The sequence below is a fragment of the Ambystoma mexicanum genome, chromosome 4p (assembly GCF_040938575.1).
Source record: "Ambystoma mexicanum isolate Mex_15411 chromosome 4p, UKY_AmexF1_1, whole genome shotgun sequence".
Classification (NCBI taxonomy): domain Eukaryota; kingdom Metazoa; phylum Chordata; class Amphibia; order Caudata; family Ambystomatidae; genus Ambystoma; species Ambystoma mexicanum.
In genome coordinates this window covers 65,181,221-65,200,306 of record NC_090927.1, presented here as the reverse complement: position 1 = coordinate 65,200,306, position 19,086 = coordinate 65,181,221, and the positions used below count along the sequence as shown (strand labels likewise).

General features: G+C 47.6%; 1 protein-coding gene across 4 annotated transcripts in view; it reads left to right on the top strand.

The window, feature by feature from the left end:
• Positions 1–19,086, top strand: part of LOC138452994 (zinc finger protein 793-like) — a 404,979-nt gene that overhangs the window by 205,089 nt on the left and 180,804 nt on the right. For all 4 annotated transcript variants that reach the window (XR_011260346.1, XM_069605395.1, XM_069605396.1 and 1 more), the window contains exon 4: positions 10,837–10,935. Coding sequence is in view for 3 of the 4 variants with exons in the window: in XM_069605395.1 (XP_069461496.1) it covers positions 10,837–10,935 (99 nt within the window). In the remaining variant the exon portion in view is untranslated. The remainder of the gene's footprint in view (positions 1–10,836; positions 10,936–19,086) is intronic.

Here is a 19,086-nt window from a genome sequence, read left to right as displayed (position 1 = left end):
CAGAATAGAGCAAACATTTTGCAGGGCCTTAAAATGCCCCCGGAATAGAAATTCTGTTTTAACAGTGGAGGTAGTGAGCCTGCAGGCTTTCACTCCATCCACCCTCTGGGAGGCACATTGGGTAATGGCTAGACCAAACCAGTCCCTAGTGAACCGCCCCCTCACATACTAAGATGGGCAGTTCATTCAACTCATCACAAAATCTTAGGCATAGGATAAAAAGATTAGTTTTTCGAGTCACTATTATTCCCATATTTATTCTTTATCAAAAATCACACAGAAAATGCCTAAAAGGGCCTCTTTGTCTATGGTAGGTTCACATGTTGAATTGTTCACATTCCACCCCGACTTTCTCCGACTACTCCACCATCCCCTCGGATCAGTCTATTTTTAGCCAGTAGCCAACCAGATTTGGTATGTGGATTATGGGCCTCCTCTACCTTTTAATACCTTTGCTTGCCTGTTCCACTGACAAACTACTACATTTCCTATTGAACCTGTCCCATTTGACAGCCTAAGAGTCAGGTGTTCCAGGATTTACCTACTGAGGTTGGATTTGTGGATGCTACCTATTTCCGTACCCAATCTAGGACCCCATGCACCCAGCAGATAGCAAGCCCATCGCATAACCATACATCTGTTAGTGCTCTTGGGTATTTAATACCAGCATTCTGCCATCCCGTTATAGTCGCCCTTACATTTTGCTACTTACTAATGGCTTGGTCCTCCTCACCATGCACCCTGGATACAGCACCTCTGAGTCTACGTATTGTGAAGGCATCATGGAGTAAGTCACAGACAACAGATTCAAAGTTCAAAATAAAAGGTTTATTAAATCAAATGTCAGGATCGTTGAAGGCATAACTTGCCCTATGATAAGGTGGGATTTCCTTACCTGAACGAAACTAAGGAAAGTCTGAGTCAAAGAGTTCAACTTAAAAGTCTGGCTGTGTCCAAAACCTATCCTTGCCCTCACAATTAAAGCTAAACAATGTGTAGGATGTTAATAATTAACCCTTTAACTGCCATGGGTTTTTACCCTCAGTGCCAAGGACTTTTTTGGTGATTTCGGTATGTCGCCATTCAATGCCTTGTAACTTTTTTGTTACATGAGATATCTCGGCCAAATTTGGCTCCTTTTTTCCCCACATGTAGGCGGTTTCCTCTTTTGGGAAATGCATGGGGTTCCCTGTTTTCCTTGCTTGCTTCGACACCCTAGGCCCAAATCTGTAGGTTTCCCACATGAAGAAATTGTGCTGTGGCGAAAGGCTTGGGGTTACCAGCGGGATACCCTTTTCCTTTTGCCCCCTCGGTAGGTGCACCCACACATGTGAGGTACCATTTTCATCGGGACACGTGTGGGGACACGGGAAGGTAGGCCAGCCATGTGGTGTTGGCGGTGTGTTTTTCGGTGGGTGGCCAGAGCGAAATATCTGAGAATTGTCTTCATTTCCAGCCAATTTCAGAGACATTTCCCTGTGTTCACTCACCGAAAGAAGTCGCCAACAGATGTCATACTTTCTCGCGTTCCCACAGGTGTCCCGACGAAAACGGTACCTCACATGTGTGTGTGCACCTACCGGGGGCGCAAAAGGAAAAGAGTAACTCGCTGGTAACCCCAAGCCTTTCGCCACAGCACATTTTGTTCATGAGGGCAACGTACAGATTTGGGCCTAGGGTGTTGAAGCCAGATCTGACTTGCGCGAAGCGGCCCAGAATTTACTACCCAGAACCCCGGACAAAGTAAACATTGTGTTTTTTCCCCACGAAATATCACACTTTGTCGGGGATTGTGGCTAATAAATACTGGGGCAATTTGCGCAAGGCAGACCTCTGTGGATTCCCATGGGTGTCCTCTTTTGGGAAATGCATGGGGTTCCCTGTTTAACCCCAAGCCTTTCCCCACTGCCCATTTTGTTCATGTGGGCAACCTACAGATTATGACCTAGGGTGTCGAAGCCAGCAAGGAAAACAGGGAACCCCATGCATTTCCCAGAAGAGGACACCCGTGGGAATCCACAGAGGGCTGACTTATGCAAATCGGCCCAGAATGTATTACCCAGAACCCTCGGCAAAGACCGACATGGGAGAAGGGTGCCCAAGGCCAGGGAGATTACCGCCGACTTTGCTGGAGCCCTGGCTGCCCTGCGTTACAGCTTCCCCCCACCAAGTAGTCTCAGCAGTGTGCCAATACCCCCCCGAAGGGAAAAGCTGTAATGCAGCCCAGCCGCAACTCCAGGACAGTTGGAGGTGATGTCCCTGGCCTTGGAAATCCATATACCATGTGGGTGTACTGTCCCCTAAGCACAGCAGCAGCTCCAGGGAGCCCCAGCAGGATCCCCATCCCTCCCCGGAGGTGACATCTGTAACGTAGCACAACCAGAGGTGGAGCCTGGGCTTGCAGACGGACAACCCACATGGGAGGGATCCGCTCCCAGGGAAACACCAATGTTCTACGGGCAATTTGTGGCCTGCCCCTGCAATTGTGTCCCAGCCCACCAACTTATCTGCCCAGACGGGCCATTCCCACCCACACCACCAACAATCCAGCCCCAGTCTCACCCACCCCACTGATAGTGGGCCCTAACCATAGAATAATAAAAAACAGTACTTGCACAACGTTGCAGCTGCTCGCGTAGAAAAAGCTGTAAACAAAACAAAAAACATGTGTTACCTACGGTCACACAAGCAAAATGTAGCCCTCCCCGGGGGCAGATAGGCGGGGTCTATCCTGCACTCCTCCCTGGGCTCAGGCGTCCTTTCCTAGGAGCAGATATCTGGTCCCAGGGAGGGCTGCATGACATGGCACCCACTCCATTGCGGATGGGGGGGGGGTCAACGCCCCATCCCATTAGAAAATTCCCCGACCCTTTGGGGTGCCCCACAGCCCCCCTAAAAAGCATTCCACCATTTTCACTTTTTTCCTTTGGTAACCCAACTAGCCTTGATGCAGAAAGGCACATTGATGTGCCAATTTGGCCCCGGGGTGCCCAACCCCTACTGCCCCACCCACTGGGGGGCCTGTCCCACCATTTTTGAAGGCCCTCTCCCCCCTCGCCCCAAATGGGTGGCAGGGGCACCTCATGCAGGCCCCCCTGGGCCTCCTACAAACGGCTGCGTGAGGTACAACCCCCTCCATTTGGGGTGGAGGGGAGAGGGCCCTCAAAAAGGGTGCAACAGGCCCTCCAGTGGGTGGGGCAGTAAGGTTTGGGCACCCCGGCACCAGATTGGCACACCAGTGTGCTCCTCTGCGCCAAGGCAGGTATAGTAAACAAAGAAAATAATTCAAAATGGCAGGCTGCCCTTTAGCGGGGGCGGAGTGGCCCCCTACACCGCTGTGGAATTTTGTAATGCGAAGGGGGTGCACCTCTCCACCCCCACCCCAATTGGAGGGGTGGCCCATCTCATGTATCCCTCCCCGGGGGCAGATAAGGGGGCGGGGGGCTGTCATGCACTCCTCCCTGGGCTCAGGTGTCCGTTCCTAGGAGCAGATATCTGGTCCCAGGGAGGGCTGCATGACATGGCACCCACTCCATTGAGGGTGGGGGGGAGGGGGTCAACGCCCATCCCATTAGAAAATTCCCCGATCTTTAGGCTGCCCCACACCCCCCCCCCCTAAAAAGCGTTCCACCATTTTCACTTTTTTCCTTTGGTAACCCAACTCCCCTTGGTGCAGGGAGGCACATTGATGTGCCATTCTGGCTTACCTAGTAAGCAGCCCAACTCCCCCGCTCCCAAAACAGATCCCTGGTTGTCTAGTGGCCATTGCTGGCCACGGATTGAGCTCTGTGCCCAATCCGTGACCAGCAATCTCCCCTTTCCAACGATACCTGCCTCGATCTCCGGCTTGAAATACAGCCGGAGATCGAGACAGATGCAGAAGGGCTCTTCTTACCTTCTGTTTTCACTGCGGCAGCCGAAAATGGCTGCCGCTGTGAATTTACTTTCAATTTCATGTCGGCGTGCGTCACACACGCCGACGTGAAATTGAAGGCAATCCAACCCCCGGGCAGTGAAGGGGGATCGCACAAAACAGAGTGCCAAAAAGTACGAGGTATCTCGTCCTTGGCAACAGGGAGGTAATCCCAAGGATGAGCTACCTCGTCCTTGGCACTAATAAGGTTAAAGAAATGGTGATCAAAACAAAGTTCCGGGCTTCTTCCAGCTCTGAGCTTCCTTTACAGCACCACTTCCCCAAATTCAAGAAGGTTCCACAAATCCTTGAGGGTTCCCTTCCCAGGTTCAAGGCAATATAGTTCCACACTATCCTTGTGGTAACCTTCCCCAAGTTTCAGGCAACACAGTTCCAAAGAAAAGGGTTTTGAGACTCTGTCCTCAAGACAATATTGGCAGTTCATCAAGTCTCAGGATTCCCTTCCCCAAGACTTCAACGTAGCAATTTGCACTTTTTCTTTCAATATTCAACACAACTCCAGGTCCACTTGACCCTCCTTCTGGATTGCATCAACAGTTCATGTTAGGCAAGATTGTATGCAGTACCCTTTGGGTGTACTACAATAACCTTGATCTCCTGGCAAAAGGGACCCAACCTTTGATATAAGTCTGAACTACACAGGTTGGTAGTGTGGCTGAGCAGCAAGGCTTATCTCAAGAGGGGTCATTGTGAGCAGTAAATGTTGTGACCCAGAGTTTCACAGTACAGTTATTCAAATAAACACTTACACTCAAGGTTTCTTGATAAAACAATTATTAATTTATTTCACAGTCAGTTGTATAAGCATTCTTCAGAAGGGAACAATATATGTAATACTTATAACACACTTCAAAACACACTTTTAGTTTCTCTAAAACAGATGATACCCATTGGGGATGGCACACAGACACTTCCTACACCCTCAGGTGACTTAAATAACTAGGACACTGTGAACATTGATTTATCACTGGTAAATTTAGAGCAATACGGAGTTTGGTGCAAAGGTTAGCTAGGGGAATAGAAGAAAGGTTAACAAATAATTCATAAATAGCTAAGTACTTTTTGAAACCTTCCAATGTTCAGTAAATTAACGCTTTCCTGGGGAAAAGATAAAGCACAGAGTCGCAGGTAAGAAGAGTCACTCAGGAAGCCAGGCCAGCCAATGTTAATTGCACAATGTTGAGGGGAGCTAAAGATCTTCTCTGCATGTAGGTAAAACGTCTTGCACAATGGTTTTTTATAAATGTTTGTAGAAAAGACAACACTTGAAGGGCCACAAGCTGGGAGACTTGTGAGGGGCAAATGTATAGCAACTCTGCAAGACAACCAAGACAGGTCTCAACTGAGAGCAAGCAAGGCTACGCAACAAGAGGTAAGTTCTCTTAGACTTTACAGTACCTCTAATTAGAAGAAATGGTTCCAGCTGGCTTCTGTTCCTGTACAGCTCTGCAGATCCTGTTGTTCCTGAGCCTCAGTCATGGGTACAAGAGGGAGGACGTCTGGGGACTTCTGCTCTGCAATGGGAAGGTCAGCGGCAGCAATAGGCAAACTTCAATTCAGCGGTTCTTCTGTTTTTCAGCTCCTTGCGTCTGACAGCAAATAGCAACACCGCAGTTCTCGGATACCACTCTAGACTTTTGTCGCATCTGGTGTCCAGCACTCTATTGAGGTGGCTCAGGCTTGGTCAGTCCTGCTTCAGGGAACTCCGGAGGATCTTCGTGGCGCTCGGGTCAAACTTAAAAGCAACAATCATAATCTGGTGTTCCTCTCCCTGGAACTTCGATTCCAACAGCAGCAGCAGTGGAAGTACAACCAGCTATGAGAGGATGTCCAGACGGGCTTACTTTGGAGTTGATTGTCCCACCAACTAAAGGGGAGAAGTCGTCCTTGCAGGGCTTCTCTAAAGGAGGCGAATTCAGAGATTCAGCACAGCAGCAGGGTTTCACTGGGCAAACCAACGGTCCAGGAGTTGCAGCAGGCATCTCTTCTAAGTTGCTCTTCGATTCCTTCGTCCATTGGTCGACTCTGCCTTCCAAGCCAAAAAGCCTTGCCTTTTATGCGGGTTTCTCCCATTCATTCCAGCTTAGCTGTCAATCACACAGCAGAGTGGCTGTCCTGGCCAGACAGCCAGCCGGCCAATCACCTTTGGGTGCATTCCTGTAACCAAGGGTATTAAGCACAGTGAGTTTTGGGCACCTCCCTCACCTCCTGCCCCTGCCAGACAAACTGGAGCCAGAGGCGGGCTTCACTCATGAATCCCGCCAAAGACAAAAGGAACAAAGGGATCAAACCTGGTTTGGCGCACAGAGTAAATCTCAAGAAGGACCTTTCCAACAAGAAATGGCGAACAAAGAAGACCGGGCCCATTTTGGCAAAATGGGCACCCATGGGTGCTTTACTACAGCTGGGAACGTAGCCCACGGTAAAAACACACAATGGTAGTAAAAAGTAAACCACTGCCACCATTGTTGAAAGGGTAACATAAAAATGTTACATGAGAAACTAGACAAAGGGGATACTAAGTAACCCCTCCAGCACCCTATGGTAAGATAGTGTGTGCTGGGTCTAGCAAGTTACAAAATGTAAGTAAAGTCAATTTCACTTTACTGCTCTTGGAAACAGTAGTTTCACCAAGGGAAGGTATTTAAACCTTTGGGAAATCTAAGACTTCCCTGTACCACTGCCCTGAAGGTGCTGTGTGTCACTATGTAAAGATGATGCCTATGGAGTTTGCCAGACTCCAAAGTCAAAAGAAACAGAGTCCAAATCACAATAAAACACATGAGAAGGTGAGAGAAGGGGCTCACTCTCTCCAGGTTAGAAATTAAAAAGTCCTAACGTCCTAACGTCCAGCAAAAGAGCTGGGGGTCTCTAAGGTAGAAGGGAATGAACACATTTCTGAGAATTTTCCCTGACAGTACACTTATTTTGCTGCTCCTTGTTTTGTTTCACAATGTCTTTGGATTTCCCAATTTTAGGGCTTCTTGGGCTGTGCGCAGTTGTCGGACCACACAGTCCACTCATCACTGGTTGTGTAACCCGGAACCGTAGGTTCTTCCGTCCCCCACAGGTTCTTCTGTATTTGCCCCTGTGCATAGATTCACATTCACTTAGCTTCTCCTTGTCGGTCTCTTGGCTTTATGTGCAGATTCACTCTCCTGGCTTCTTCTGATTAGCCTCTTGTCTTTGCCATAATGCGTCACACATTTCATGCCGGTCTTGGGTTTTGTCGCACTATATCCATTCATAAAGTTCACTCTGTGGTGGTCTTATTTATTCTCAACCTTTCTGTCATGCTCTATACGTGCACTCTTATTTCGTAGGTTGCTTTCAAATGGGGACTCTTGCCTTTAACTTTGATCAGCTAATAGCTTTGCCAACTTTTTCATTCTGTTCGGTCTCCAATATGCATAATTTAACTTTGCTTCAAGTTTCCATTCAGTTCGGTATTCACTTTGATTCATACTGCATTTTGTTACTTATGCGTAGTCCCTATGAAGCGTGCCGGTTTTGAGTGTCATTTCCCTGCACTCACTGGTCTTCGGCGTTCCTCTACGTTGGCCTCACTACTTCTCTTCTGCTTTTGCTGCTCACTCTCCGGGTGCTTCCCAGCACACACCGGCAGCTCTGCTCCTCTTCCACAGACACAGATGGCATCTTTTCTTCTTTCTTCCTTGTTCGTGCCGCCATCTGAATTCTTCTTACCACAGAGGCTCCCCACAACTGTGGAAGTCTAACGCTCCAACTCACCCTGTCCACCACTGGTCCTCTGGGACTTCTGCCGATGTCCTGGCTTCCTTTCAGGTCCCACCATGCTGCCTCCTCACACGCAGGACCCCTGATGATCTCTCCCACACAGGCCTCCCGGTTGGTCGTCCTCTTTCTGCTCTCTGTCTCTCCTCTTATACACCTGCAACCACTCGACAGGTTGCAGGTGTGATTTCTCAATTGCATTGCCTGAGTGCAATTAGAGGGACATGCCTGGCCTTCACAGTTCTTCGCAAGCATCTTCCTTATCCCAGTACTAGAGTGGTAAAAGGAGCTACTAGTGTTCATCACTCCCAGTCACCTCTTCCTCGTCCCTATGCGGTCATAGGTAAGGTGTGCGAAAATGAGAGCTGTTGTTTTACAAAAGCCCATAAAGGCAGGGGGTGGGTTAGGATGATTTTCAATAGGGAAAGGGGGGATACCATGTCTCGTCTGTGGGTACTCTACTCCCAATCCCCAAGGACCCTCCACCCAGGTGATCCTCATCCGCTCCTCCACCCCCATGGTCAGGATCCAAATGCGGTGGCTGCTACCTGGCCACCTGAGAAGAGGAACCAGGAGGAGTAGGAGTGAGGATACTGTGAGAAACCTGAGGGTATTCTCACTCCTATTCCCTATGGATCCTCTGCGCAGTTGGCCAGGGAAATGCCATCACTCCAGGATCCTGATCCTGGGCAAGGACAAGCGAGGGCGGGGAGGGGGTATCGCCTGGGTGGAGGGTCTTTGGGGACTGGGAGTGGGGTGCCCTTGGAAGTGACATGGTATCCCCCTTTCCTACCAACAACCAGCCTGACATTTTCTGACCTTTCTGATATATTGTAAGCCTGTTTCCCTCACTTTCCCTAATATAATATGACAGTACTGGGACGAGGAAGAGGAGACTCGGAGAAATGAACATCAAAAATGATTACCACTTAGGTACTGTGACGCGGAAGTTGCATCCCGAACATTGGAAAGGTCAGGCATGTCTTCCTAACTATGGTCAGGGAGCTCTAATTGATCAGGCACACCTGCAGCCTGTTGGAAGACTGCAGGTACATACATTGAGGCACTGGGAACACCCATCGGGAAACCAGGAGAAGCTCCAGAGGCGTGAGAAGCAGGGAGGCCGTTGTGGCAGAGACCAGCAGGGGACCTGCTCTTTGTGGAAGCAGCCATAGTGGTACTGGACCCCGAACCACGACACCGGCTGACCTGGAGCACAGAAGACGCAGTCTGCATCCACTGGAGAGCAGAAGGAAAGCCAGAGAGGAAGGTATCCAGCAGGCAAGCTGGGCTTGCGACAGCAGTGTTTCTTGGCTTCAGAGGCGAAGCGGAAATGGCAGAAGCCACCGGGATAAGGAGCAGACCGCTGGTGAGTGTCGGAAGGGCACACAGACACTGGGGTGCTGCAAAGGACTGCAGGCAAGTGAATACCGATTTATATTAACCTACATTTAACTACCAAGTGCATTTTGAATACCAGTCTGAAAGTAAACCTACGTTTAACAACAAAAGTGCTTTTTTGAATACCGAACTCAAAGCAAATACATATTCAATTGCAAACGTGCATTTTGAATAACGAGCTGAGATCAAACCTACATTATCCTACCAAAGTGTATTTTGAATACTGAACAGATAAAAAGCGTATATTTAATTTACAAGAGTGCATTTCAAACTTCTATCTGAACTTCAACCACCAGAATGCATTTCAAGCACACAGGAGTGTTTTCTTTCCAGAATGAAACTTAAACCAAAAGCAACACAAGTAACAATTGAATTGAGAGCAGTGTGTCTTCGAAGAACATTTATACCATTAAGAAATGTACATATAAAATCCAAAAAGAGCACTTAAGTACAACCCCAGATGCTGATGAAGTGAAAGCCAAAAGAGTGGGGCGTTATATACAAGGTCAGGATGCCCACCTAAAGACATTAATCAGAAATACCTTGGTGCACAGGAGCAAGTGCCAAGGAACACCTTGGAGCACAGGAGTAAGTGCCAAGAAACCCTGTGGGACACAGGAACAAACACAAAGGAAGCCCTTGGCGCACAGAAGCAAGAGGTAAGGAATCAGCAGGGGCTGAAGAGCTGGAGGATCCTGGTTGGATGACCTGTAATGGGTGGACTGTGTGGTCTGACAACTGCGCCTATACCAGTGAACCCTGCATACTGAACTGATAGAACTAACTACAGCAAATACAGAAGGAGAACTTGAAGTCTTGGGAAAGGGTACACCTGTTTATATTGTCTTGAGAGTGAGGTTTCAAGACTGTTCCCTTTTTGTTTGGAATTGTGTTGCATGAGACTTTGGGAAGGGAACCCCAAGTATCATCTTGAACTATGTTGCTTGGAGCTCGAGAGAGAGAAGCGATCTTTAGACTTTTGTGAGACTATATTAGACTTGGGGGAAAGAAAGCTGAGAGCTAGAAGAATCACCGAACAGTGCATTGAACTTAGCTTTTTTGGTTATTACCATCCCTACACATTGTGAGTCTAAACGGTGAGGGCAACGATAGGTTGTGGACACAGACAGACCTACAACTGGAACTATTTTACTCTGAATTTCCTTAGTTTTATCCCGCTAGGGAAATCCCACCTTAGAATAGGGCAAGATAGACCTTCAACCATCCTGCCATTTGATTGAATAAAGTGCTTTAGCTTGAAACAATAGTCGGTTTTCTGTGTCTTGCTTCATGATGTCTGCACAATACCTGATGTTCTCAGAGTGTATACAAGCTTCAACAAGCAGTCCACCCATTTCTTGCCTACACTATGCCTCATCAGTAATTAGTTCAGTTTCTGTCGCATACTGGCAGGTGTACGGTTTGCCAACCTGCGGACAATCCTTGGTACTGGTTAACCACTAACTGAATATGAAACTGCTGGATTATGAGGCTATTTCACATTGGCGCTTTTTTATATCTTTTTAATTTGCATTTCTATACACTTTTTTATATCTGAGTTCTATTGTAAATCTCCTTTTTGTCAATTAATGTAATAATGTTGAGTGATAGTCAGAGAGGCTGCGCTCACAGACATGCCGCAACAATAAATAGATGATGTTGCTTTCCTTAAACCTTATGCAGCTTAACATTCTATGATCCGCCCTAAACATATAGCCTGTAAATAATATGTATTTTATTTTTCATAGGCTACATTATTGCCAACCCTGAAATTGTCTTCCGTATAAAAGCAGAAGAACAGCAGCTGGGTCTGAATGATTCCCTGGATTTAAATGAAAAAAGATGCAGTAAGTTATCAATTATTTATAGGTTTTTGTATTGCATTAAAGGCTTGGAGTATTATTAACAGATAGAAAATTCATATTCTTTTGAATGTAAAATGTGCAGCGTTTTCTTCTGAAAATTGCATAACGGTGTCTGTTGTTTGGTCTTACAGAAGTAGCTAACTTAGAGCCAATGAACATTGTCTCATTAACTTACCTTGCTAAGCTTACCTTTTTTGGGGGAACTGATCAGTCCCTATGACTATCGATGCAGGTGAACTCTGTTCTCCATAGAAACCTTCTTTGTTTGGTTTTTCCTGCACCCATCACCTTAAGTGAAGTGCGGTAGGGACACTTTGTCTCTGTAACTGTTTTTTAGCAACTTTGTGTTTAGTCTTGTGCACTTTTGCATATTACCGCTTAGTGCCAATTAGAGTACCATATACTCCAAAATGGCCATGCCGAGAGATTCGACCTTCGTCCTGCCTTTTGAGTAGCTGGATTTTCTATATATGGTAAGCCCTTTCCAGGGGAAAGCTCCAGCTTTCACAGGAGAAGTGGTAGTGTCTGTGTGTGGGGCCAAATGTGGGCCTGCGTCTGCCTGAACCCAGTCCACATTTGTCTGTTGCTTGGCAGAAGCAGTGGCCAGAGGCTGTCCAGATTGCCACTGCCATGTTTGAATGGTGCAGAACCTTGCCATTGGTGGTGTGACGAATCTTACAATGTCCCCACTGACTCTCTGGAGGGAAGCTTTTCCTCTGTGGCATGGGAAAGGCAGAAGCTACCTGACTCTACCCGTGGGGGCAGCTATCTACGTGAGGACCACATGGGGGAAGGCCAACTCCAGGGAGGTAGGGAACCCATAGTGCGAAATATCCTTAACACCTTAACACCTCATGACACCTGTGTAGCATACCTGTATGGCCTATTGCAGCATAGAGGAAGAGATCCCAGGGGTTTTCAACCAAACACCCTGTTTGTCTTTTCCTCCCCATAGAAGTATTGAGACGAGGAAGAGAGAAGGAGTAATGAAGATGACTAGAGGCAGGAAGCCAACGCTGCGCTCTAGTCTATCACCCACCTACCTACCTGATTGGCTGGCGCGGGAATCATATCTGGAGACTGCATCCAGCCGGACGGCGCTACCGGCATCTGAGGAAGGCAGTCGAGAAAGGCTGTAAATCTCTGTCTGGGCCTGTCCGAGCACGTACGGCGCTACAGGAACTCCAAAACCTGTCACTAGCCACGAAACAGACCAAGCGCCAGTGAAGCTGAATGCAGTGGCTGAAAAGATTATGGCTCAAGTGCTCTGCCTTCTAACACTAATTCCTTCTTTACAAGGCAAGAAGAGCCTTGCTTCCGGCATCCCTTGCACTCAATGTCCATGCTCTGTTTTCACTTGAAAAGCTCATCTCTCGCCCACTACCCGCCCCCTTATTCCAGAGTCTCTTAGGGAAGCCCCCCTAAGCCAAACGGATCTCACTTCCATGTCTATTGCAGAGCTGTCCTCCTCACCGCACCTCCTTCACTCACGGGCCTGTGCGCAAGCATAGTTCTTGGCCAATGCGGGTCCACTATTGGACAAGCTGCAGACCAAAGCGATGATCCCCATAAACCCAAGTATACCCGCACCATTGATAAGGATGCAAATCACTGTAATCCTGACTAACTCAGACCCCAATACCGTGCACCCCATGCACACTGGGTGTGGTTTTTCTACGAGCATCCTCATTAAAGATTTCCTTTTGTCACACCTATTTCTACTGAAGTAATAGCCTACTGATGCAGCCTACCTACCGTCTTAGCATTCCGCTTATATACCTTGCTGTGCCCTAGCATGCCCATCTTGCTTTATTTGGCCCCTACTGCGGGGTCTGGAGGGGTATGTCTCACTGAATTCTCTTATGTATCAAAGTACTTTACTCATTATACATCACTGTAACCTTCACCTGCACTTACCGGTATACGGTTCCCCTGTACACCTCGCTGCGATCCTGCACACTAACGTGCTTTATTCTGGACCCAGCTAGGGGATATGTCTCATTGAATTTTATGTCTCAATGTATCGTCCCCACTATACATTATTGTAACTGCCTGTACTGCTGATGTAGCCCTCAGCCCCACTAGCTGCGGCTTTGGCGGCTTGTGACACTTAATCTTACTCTTCCCTATGTATATACTTACTGTGTTCTTTCACGCCCACCATGCTTTAACAAGGACCTAGCAATGTGGCTTGTGCTGTAGCTTCTCTTCCTCCAAACTTATTTCCCATCATTTGTTCCACATTGGAACAGCTTTTGCACTCCCTACCCTCTATCCTTCATGCAACTGTGTAACTCACTACCTTTTATTGTGTAACTGTCATACTACCATTTAACTTATAGCATCACCTCTGTTTCTGTTTTGCAACCTTGTGACCCTTAACCCAACTGTAACTGCAACGAGCGCCTAGATGCCTATGGGCTTTGTGCACTGCAATAAATGTAAATATAAAATAAAATAAATCAATTAATAAGTCTTTGGAAACTTTCAACTTCTACCAGAAAGTTTAAAACCCACACAGCTGACAGACAACAGAGGTGTGTGCGGAGGCAGAGTGGTGTCGTGAACTGTCCGGACAGCGGTGGGAACGCAGAAGGAGAGCAAGCTATGGGTAATGGTGCATAGGATTTCCTGAATGATGTATCAAGAAACCGAGAAGGAGAGAGGCAGCCGAGAGAGACGGCTGAATGTGTGGCAGAGTGGAAGGCTGTCAGTAATCCATTGGAGTGCCGACGAGAACATGAGAAAGAAGAGAATTGTACGCTGCAGTGCAGAGGCGAGTACAGGCATTGTGAGAAGAGCATGTGCTGTAAACTATCAGCCGCCTTCTCGCCAGGAACAACAGAAGCCTCCTGGAGCAGGAGAAAACAGAACGAAGACGGACCGGCTAACCAGACGAACACTGAGTCAGTGGACCGAACAAGAAGTCGCCAGGAAGCTACAACCACTGCTAGAGGCATCCGGGAAACCCAGGGAGACGCAATGGGTTACTATGGCGGCTCAGTTTGGTTGTTGAGTGTTTGGCAGAATCCTGTGCAGTGCCCGTAGGGACCACTACACACAATTAAGACTACAGGTGGCAATACAAGTTTTACCTTTGGTACAAGCCTATCTACTATGTCAGAGTGGTAGCAGTGGCGGAGAAGCCAGGCTTATCTCAAGAGTATATGAGCAGTAGCAGAGGTTACACAAGGGAGCACAATTACTGTGACTCAAGCAAACACTGACTCAAGGTTTCAGGTAAAAAAATATAAGTACATTTATTTTTAAACCATTCGTTATAAACGCAACACTTCTATTAAACTCAAATAAAAACCACACGTTAAATATACCACAACTAACCAATTCACTTTGTACAGTAAGTCTCAAAGTAAGTACCCTGTGTTTGAATGAACCGGTGTTACGAACAAAACACGTTACCGTGAATATGATTGCGATCACTTTTTGACAGTTCGGTCTACTAAATAAACGCATATCCGTGACATGAAATGCTACCGGGGCAAAAACACACTTAGCACCTGAGATACCCAGAGGGAGTTGGAGGCAAAAATCACAGGCAATATTTTGGTTAGGCAGGCAGAATCAAGAAACACTCAGAGACAGGAGTTCAAAAGTCAAAGGGCTGGAGCCAGGGTCGAAAGACACCGGGGCCTGTTGCCGAAGATCACACAGTCAGACAGTTCACGATTCAACGTAGCCAAAAGTACTTACATATTGTCAATGTTCGGAAGAAAAAGTTATAAGGAGGGAAGACAAGGGCAAGCCTTGGAAAATGAAGAAAAGGGATTCACCCAGTTTCCTCAAGTAGAACATAGTACCTTGTTCCAATGGTGTAGCTGGTGCCCTGGCAGTTGTTCCTGTTGGTTTCCCGCAGACTCACGATTCCTGGAGCTTCATTGTGAAGTAGGACGTCTGAAGGAGGTCTGCACCACACTGGGATGAAGCCAGCAGCAGCGACGGAGAATAAAAGGAGTGCTCCTTAAAAACAGGAGAGGCTCTTCAGGTGGCTATCCGGACCACTACATCAGTGTGCAGCGATTTCGACCAAGGAAGAGGATCCTCTGGCTGTAGAAGATGAGCTGGTTGTCCCCACCAAGCTCAAGGGAAAAAGACTCCAGACTGGATCTTCTCTAAGTCGTTGAAGGGAAGATAGCTCAGGACTGCAGCAGGGCTTCACCGGGACGGGGTAGTTGCAGCAGCCGTCGTTCTCTCCGCTTCTCTTCGGTTCCTTGTAGTTCCAGTGGCGACTCTCTGACTTCTAGCCCAAGAGACCTGCCTTTTATGCGAAAAACCCTCATTCACACAGCCTGGCTGTCAATCACCCAGCTGGGGGGTTGTCCAGCCCGGACAACTATCCTGGCCAGTCATGACAAAGTGCGACTTGGGTTTCCTAGGATACCCTGTGCAGGGGGTGACTACACCCCTCCCTCACATTCAGCCCACCTAGACACCCAGGCACCTCGAGGAGGGCTTCTGAGCAGAAGCCCACCAAAAGACAGTGAACAAAGCAGGCGAACCTAGTTTGCTGCGCAAAGTAAAACACAAGAAGGACTTTAACAAAAAGAAATGGCGAATAAACCCAACCGGAGCCAAAAGAAAGACGATTTGGTCAAGCGGGTTTATGTTCGAGGCTAATATAATAGCCAAGAACAGTACCACGTTTATCTAATATAATCGCGGTAGAAAAGTTAGGGTAGATACCACTGCCACCAGCCAAGTCCAAATGTCAAAAGAGCGAAACAATGCTCTAGGAGGTACAAATACAAAGGGATACGAAGTAACCCTTTCCAGTACTCCATGGAAGATGGGGTGTACTGGATCTGTGGTAGATTGACTAAGTAAAGTTAATGGTAACTTTATCCCTTTTCTGGGGGACGGTAGTCACCTCAGAAATGGAGTCGAGGGAAGTCTCAAAGACAACCCTGTGCCACGGCACTGAAGGTGCTGTATGACACACAAAAAGAAGAGGGCTACTGAAGTGGTGTACTTCAGATTCACAATCACAAAAACAGGTGGAAAGACATAGCAAAACACAGGTAAGAGTGGGGGAAAAGCTCTCACTCTTACCAAGTGGAAAAAAAATAAACTCCAGAAGTCCAGCAAAGCTGCTGGGCGACTCACTAAGTGGGGGAAATTAGCCATAGATGAGAATTCTCCCTAACATTGGGTAGCATTCAGAGCGCGAGAAGAAGTTACTGAAAATAATTAACAAACTGATACAAATGTGGAAAGCATTGAAAATAACAAACACAATGATGCAAACAAGAATATTGTGAAAGAAGGACTGAAGAGTCATAAATACCCTGGCAGGAGAGTACGCCATGGGTGGAAAGTGAATCCGCTGGAGAAGTGTAAAGAAACTACACGTTTGAATGAAACTCAAAAGGAAGGCTTGTGCCCTTTGTGAGATACTATTAAAACTTGATAAAGAGACTCTTTAACCCTTTAACTGCCATGTGTTTTTCCCCCCATTGCAAATGCCTTTTTTGTTGATTTCGGTATGTCTCCATTTAATGCCTTTTTTTGTTACAAGAGATATCTCGGCCAAATTTGGCCCCTTTTTTCCCACATGTAGGCGGTCGTAAGGTCACCCAGGAATTCTAGGTAGCTGTAGGGGGGGTGTGAGAAAATAAGCAAAAAGGGTGAAAATGTTGTGTTTTTTCAATAAATGCCAATAAAACGATGTACAAAGAAGCATGTGGTTTTTTCCTTGTAAGATCTAGGAACAAATGGTTTGCTGTGCTGAATTCCCCAATTTCCTGGCTTTCAAGAACAGGTTGAGTGGAAACGAAAAAAAAATATGTTTATGTGGTAATCAACCGTTTTGTGAGGGGTACGCGATTTTACCATTTTTGCCAATTATACATACATGGACGGAATGGAAGAAAGGGGTAGGAAAGCCGAATCGGAGGACAGAAAAGCATACATTTCTGAAAAGTAGACAAAATTCCAAGTTTAGGAAGGGGTGATTTGCGTAGGTCGGGCAGCAACTAGGTAGGGGAAAATGCCATAGATTGGGGGAAAAGCAGGAAAATGACCGTCAAAAAAGGTATGTGTTGTACATGGTTGGCTTGGTACGGCAATGGCTTCTATGAATTTTGAGAAAAACAATGCTCCGCTACATTCCCCCGACTCTTGCAGTTAGGAAAGCACACATTTTTTGTAGTGTTTTACAAAACAAGCAATACCACAAGCCAAACACTGGGCCATGGTACACAGGAGTTTTATGCTTACAGCCCGAACAGACACACTTAGCATGTGTAAATCAGGAAAACAAATGTGGTGAGGAACGGCAAGCATACATTTTTTGAAAGAGCACAGGCAGACCTTTTCAAAGGTAGGTGACTTGTGTAGGTTACAAAAGTGTATGGCGCCTAAAGCAGCGACTAAATGTAGGGGACATTTGGGAAATGAAAGGGTTGTGTGACAAAGGGCACCAGCAAATGGGTCAAAACGTTATGAAAACCACACAAACACAACAAATATTATACCTTTCCGTGTTCCCACAAATGTACCGATGAAAACGGTACCTCACATGTGTGGGTGCACCTACCTGGGCGCCAAGGGGAAAGCCTAAAACACAAGTAACCCCAACTCTGTTATGACAGCTGAATTTCATACTTTGTCCAGACGGGCACACCTTACAGATATGGGCCTCGGGGGTCGAAGCCACCAAGGAAAACCGGGAACCCCATGCATTTCCGAAAAGCGAACACCCGTGGGAATCCGTACAGGTATGATTTGCGCATATCGGCCCAGAATTTATTACCCAGACACACCCGCAAAGTCCGAAATATGGAGAAAAAAAACACATTTTCTGCACATTTCACTCGTCTCACCCATCGAAACACGCCCCCAACAACACATGGCCTACCGTCCGCGTTCCCACAGGTGTCCCAATGAAAACGGTACCTCACTTGTGTGGGTGCACCATATCTGGGCGCCAGGGGGAAAGCCTAAAACACAAGTAACCCCAAGTCTGTTTTCACACCGTAATTTGAGACGCTCTGCTGACCGGCACAACATACAGATATGGGCCTCGGGTGTCCAAGCCACCAAGGAAAACGGGGAACCCCATGCATTTCTGAAAAAGCAGACACCCGTCGGAATCCACAGAGGTCTGCCTTGCACAAATTGCCCCAGTTTTTATTATCCACAATCCCCAACAAAGTGCGATATTTGCTGGGGAAAAAACACAATGTTGACTTTGTCTGGGGTTCTGAGTAATAAATTCTGGGCCTCTTCGCGCAAGTCAGACCTCTGTGGATTCCCACGGGTGTCCTCTTCTGGGAAATGCATGGGGTTCCCTGTTTTCCTTGCTGGCTTCGACACCCTAGGCCGGTAGGTAGGTGCACCCACACATATGAGGTACCGTTTTCATCAGGACACCCAAATGGATGGCAGGGGCACCTCATGCAGGCCTCCCTGGGCCTCCTACAAACGGCTGTGTGAGGTACACCCCCCCTCCATTTGGGTTGGGGGGGAGAGGGCCACCAAAAATGTGTGGGACAGGCCCCCCAGTGGGTGGGTCAATAAGGTTTGGGCACCCTGGGGCCAGATTGACACACCAATGTGCCCCTCTGCGCTAAGGCACGTTTTGTAAACAAAGAAAAAAATGGAAAATGGTACACTACACTTTAGGACAGGCTGAGGGGCACCCTAAACCACCAGGTAATTTTCTAATGTAATGGGGCGTGACCCTCTACCTCCTCCCCCCACACCAAATGCAGGGGGGGCATCTCATTCAGCCCTCCCTGGGGGCAGATGCCCCTTACTTGGAGCAGATATCTGCCCCCAGGGAGGGCTACAAGGGGTGCCCCCATTTCCCCTTGGGGTGAGGGGAGAGGGTCACCCCTTTTTCTGTAAAATAAATCCCTTTTGACTAGTGGCCCCCCACTCCTACCCAAAATTCCCTTTTGTAATTTTTTTTCGATTTCATTTTTTTTCATTTTGCCCCTTCACGGGGCAGATGATCAGCCATCTGCCCCAGGGGGCCCTAACCTGCAGGCCCCATCCTTTGGGGGGCCTGCACACTTATTCCTGGTGGCCCCCTCCACCCCCAATTGGATGGGGGGCCACCTCATGTACTCCTGCCTGGGGGCATAAATCTGGCCCCAGAGAGGACTACAAGGG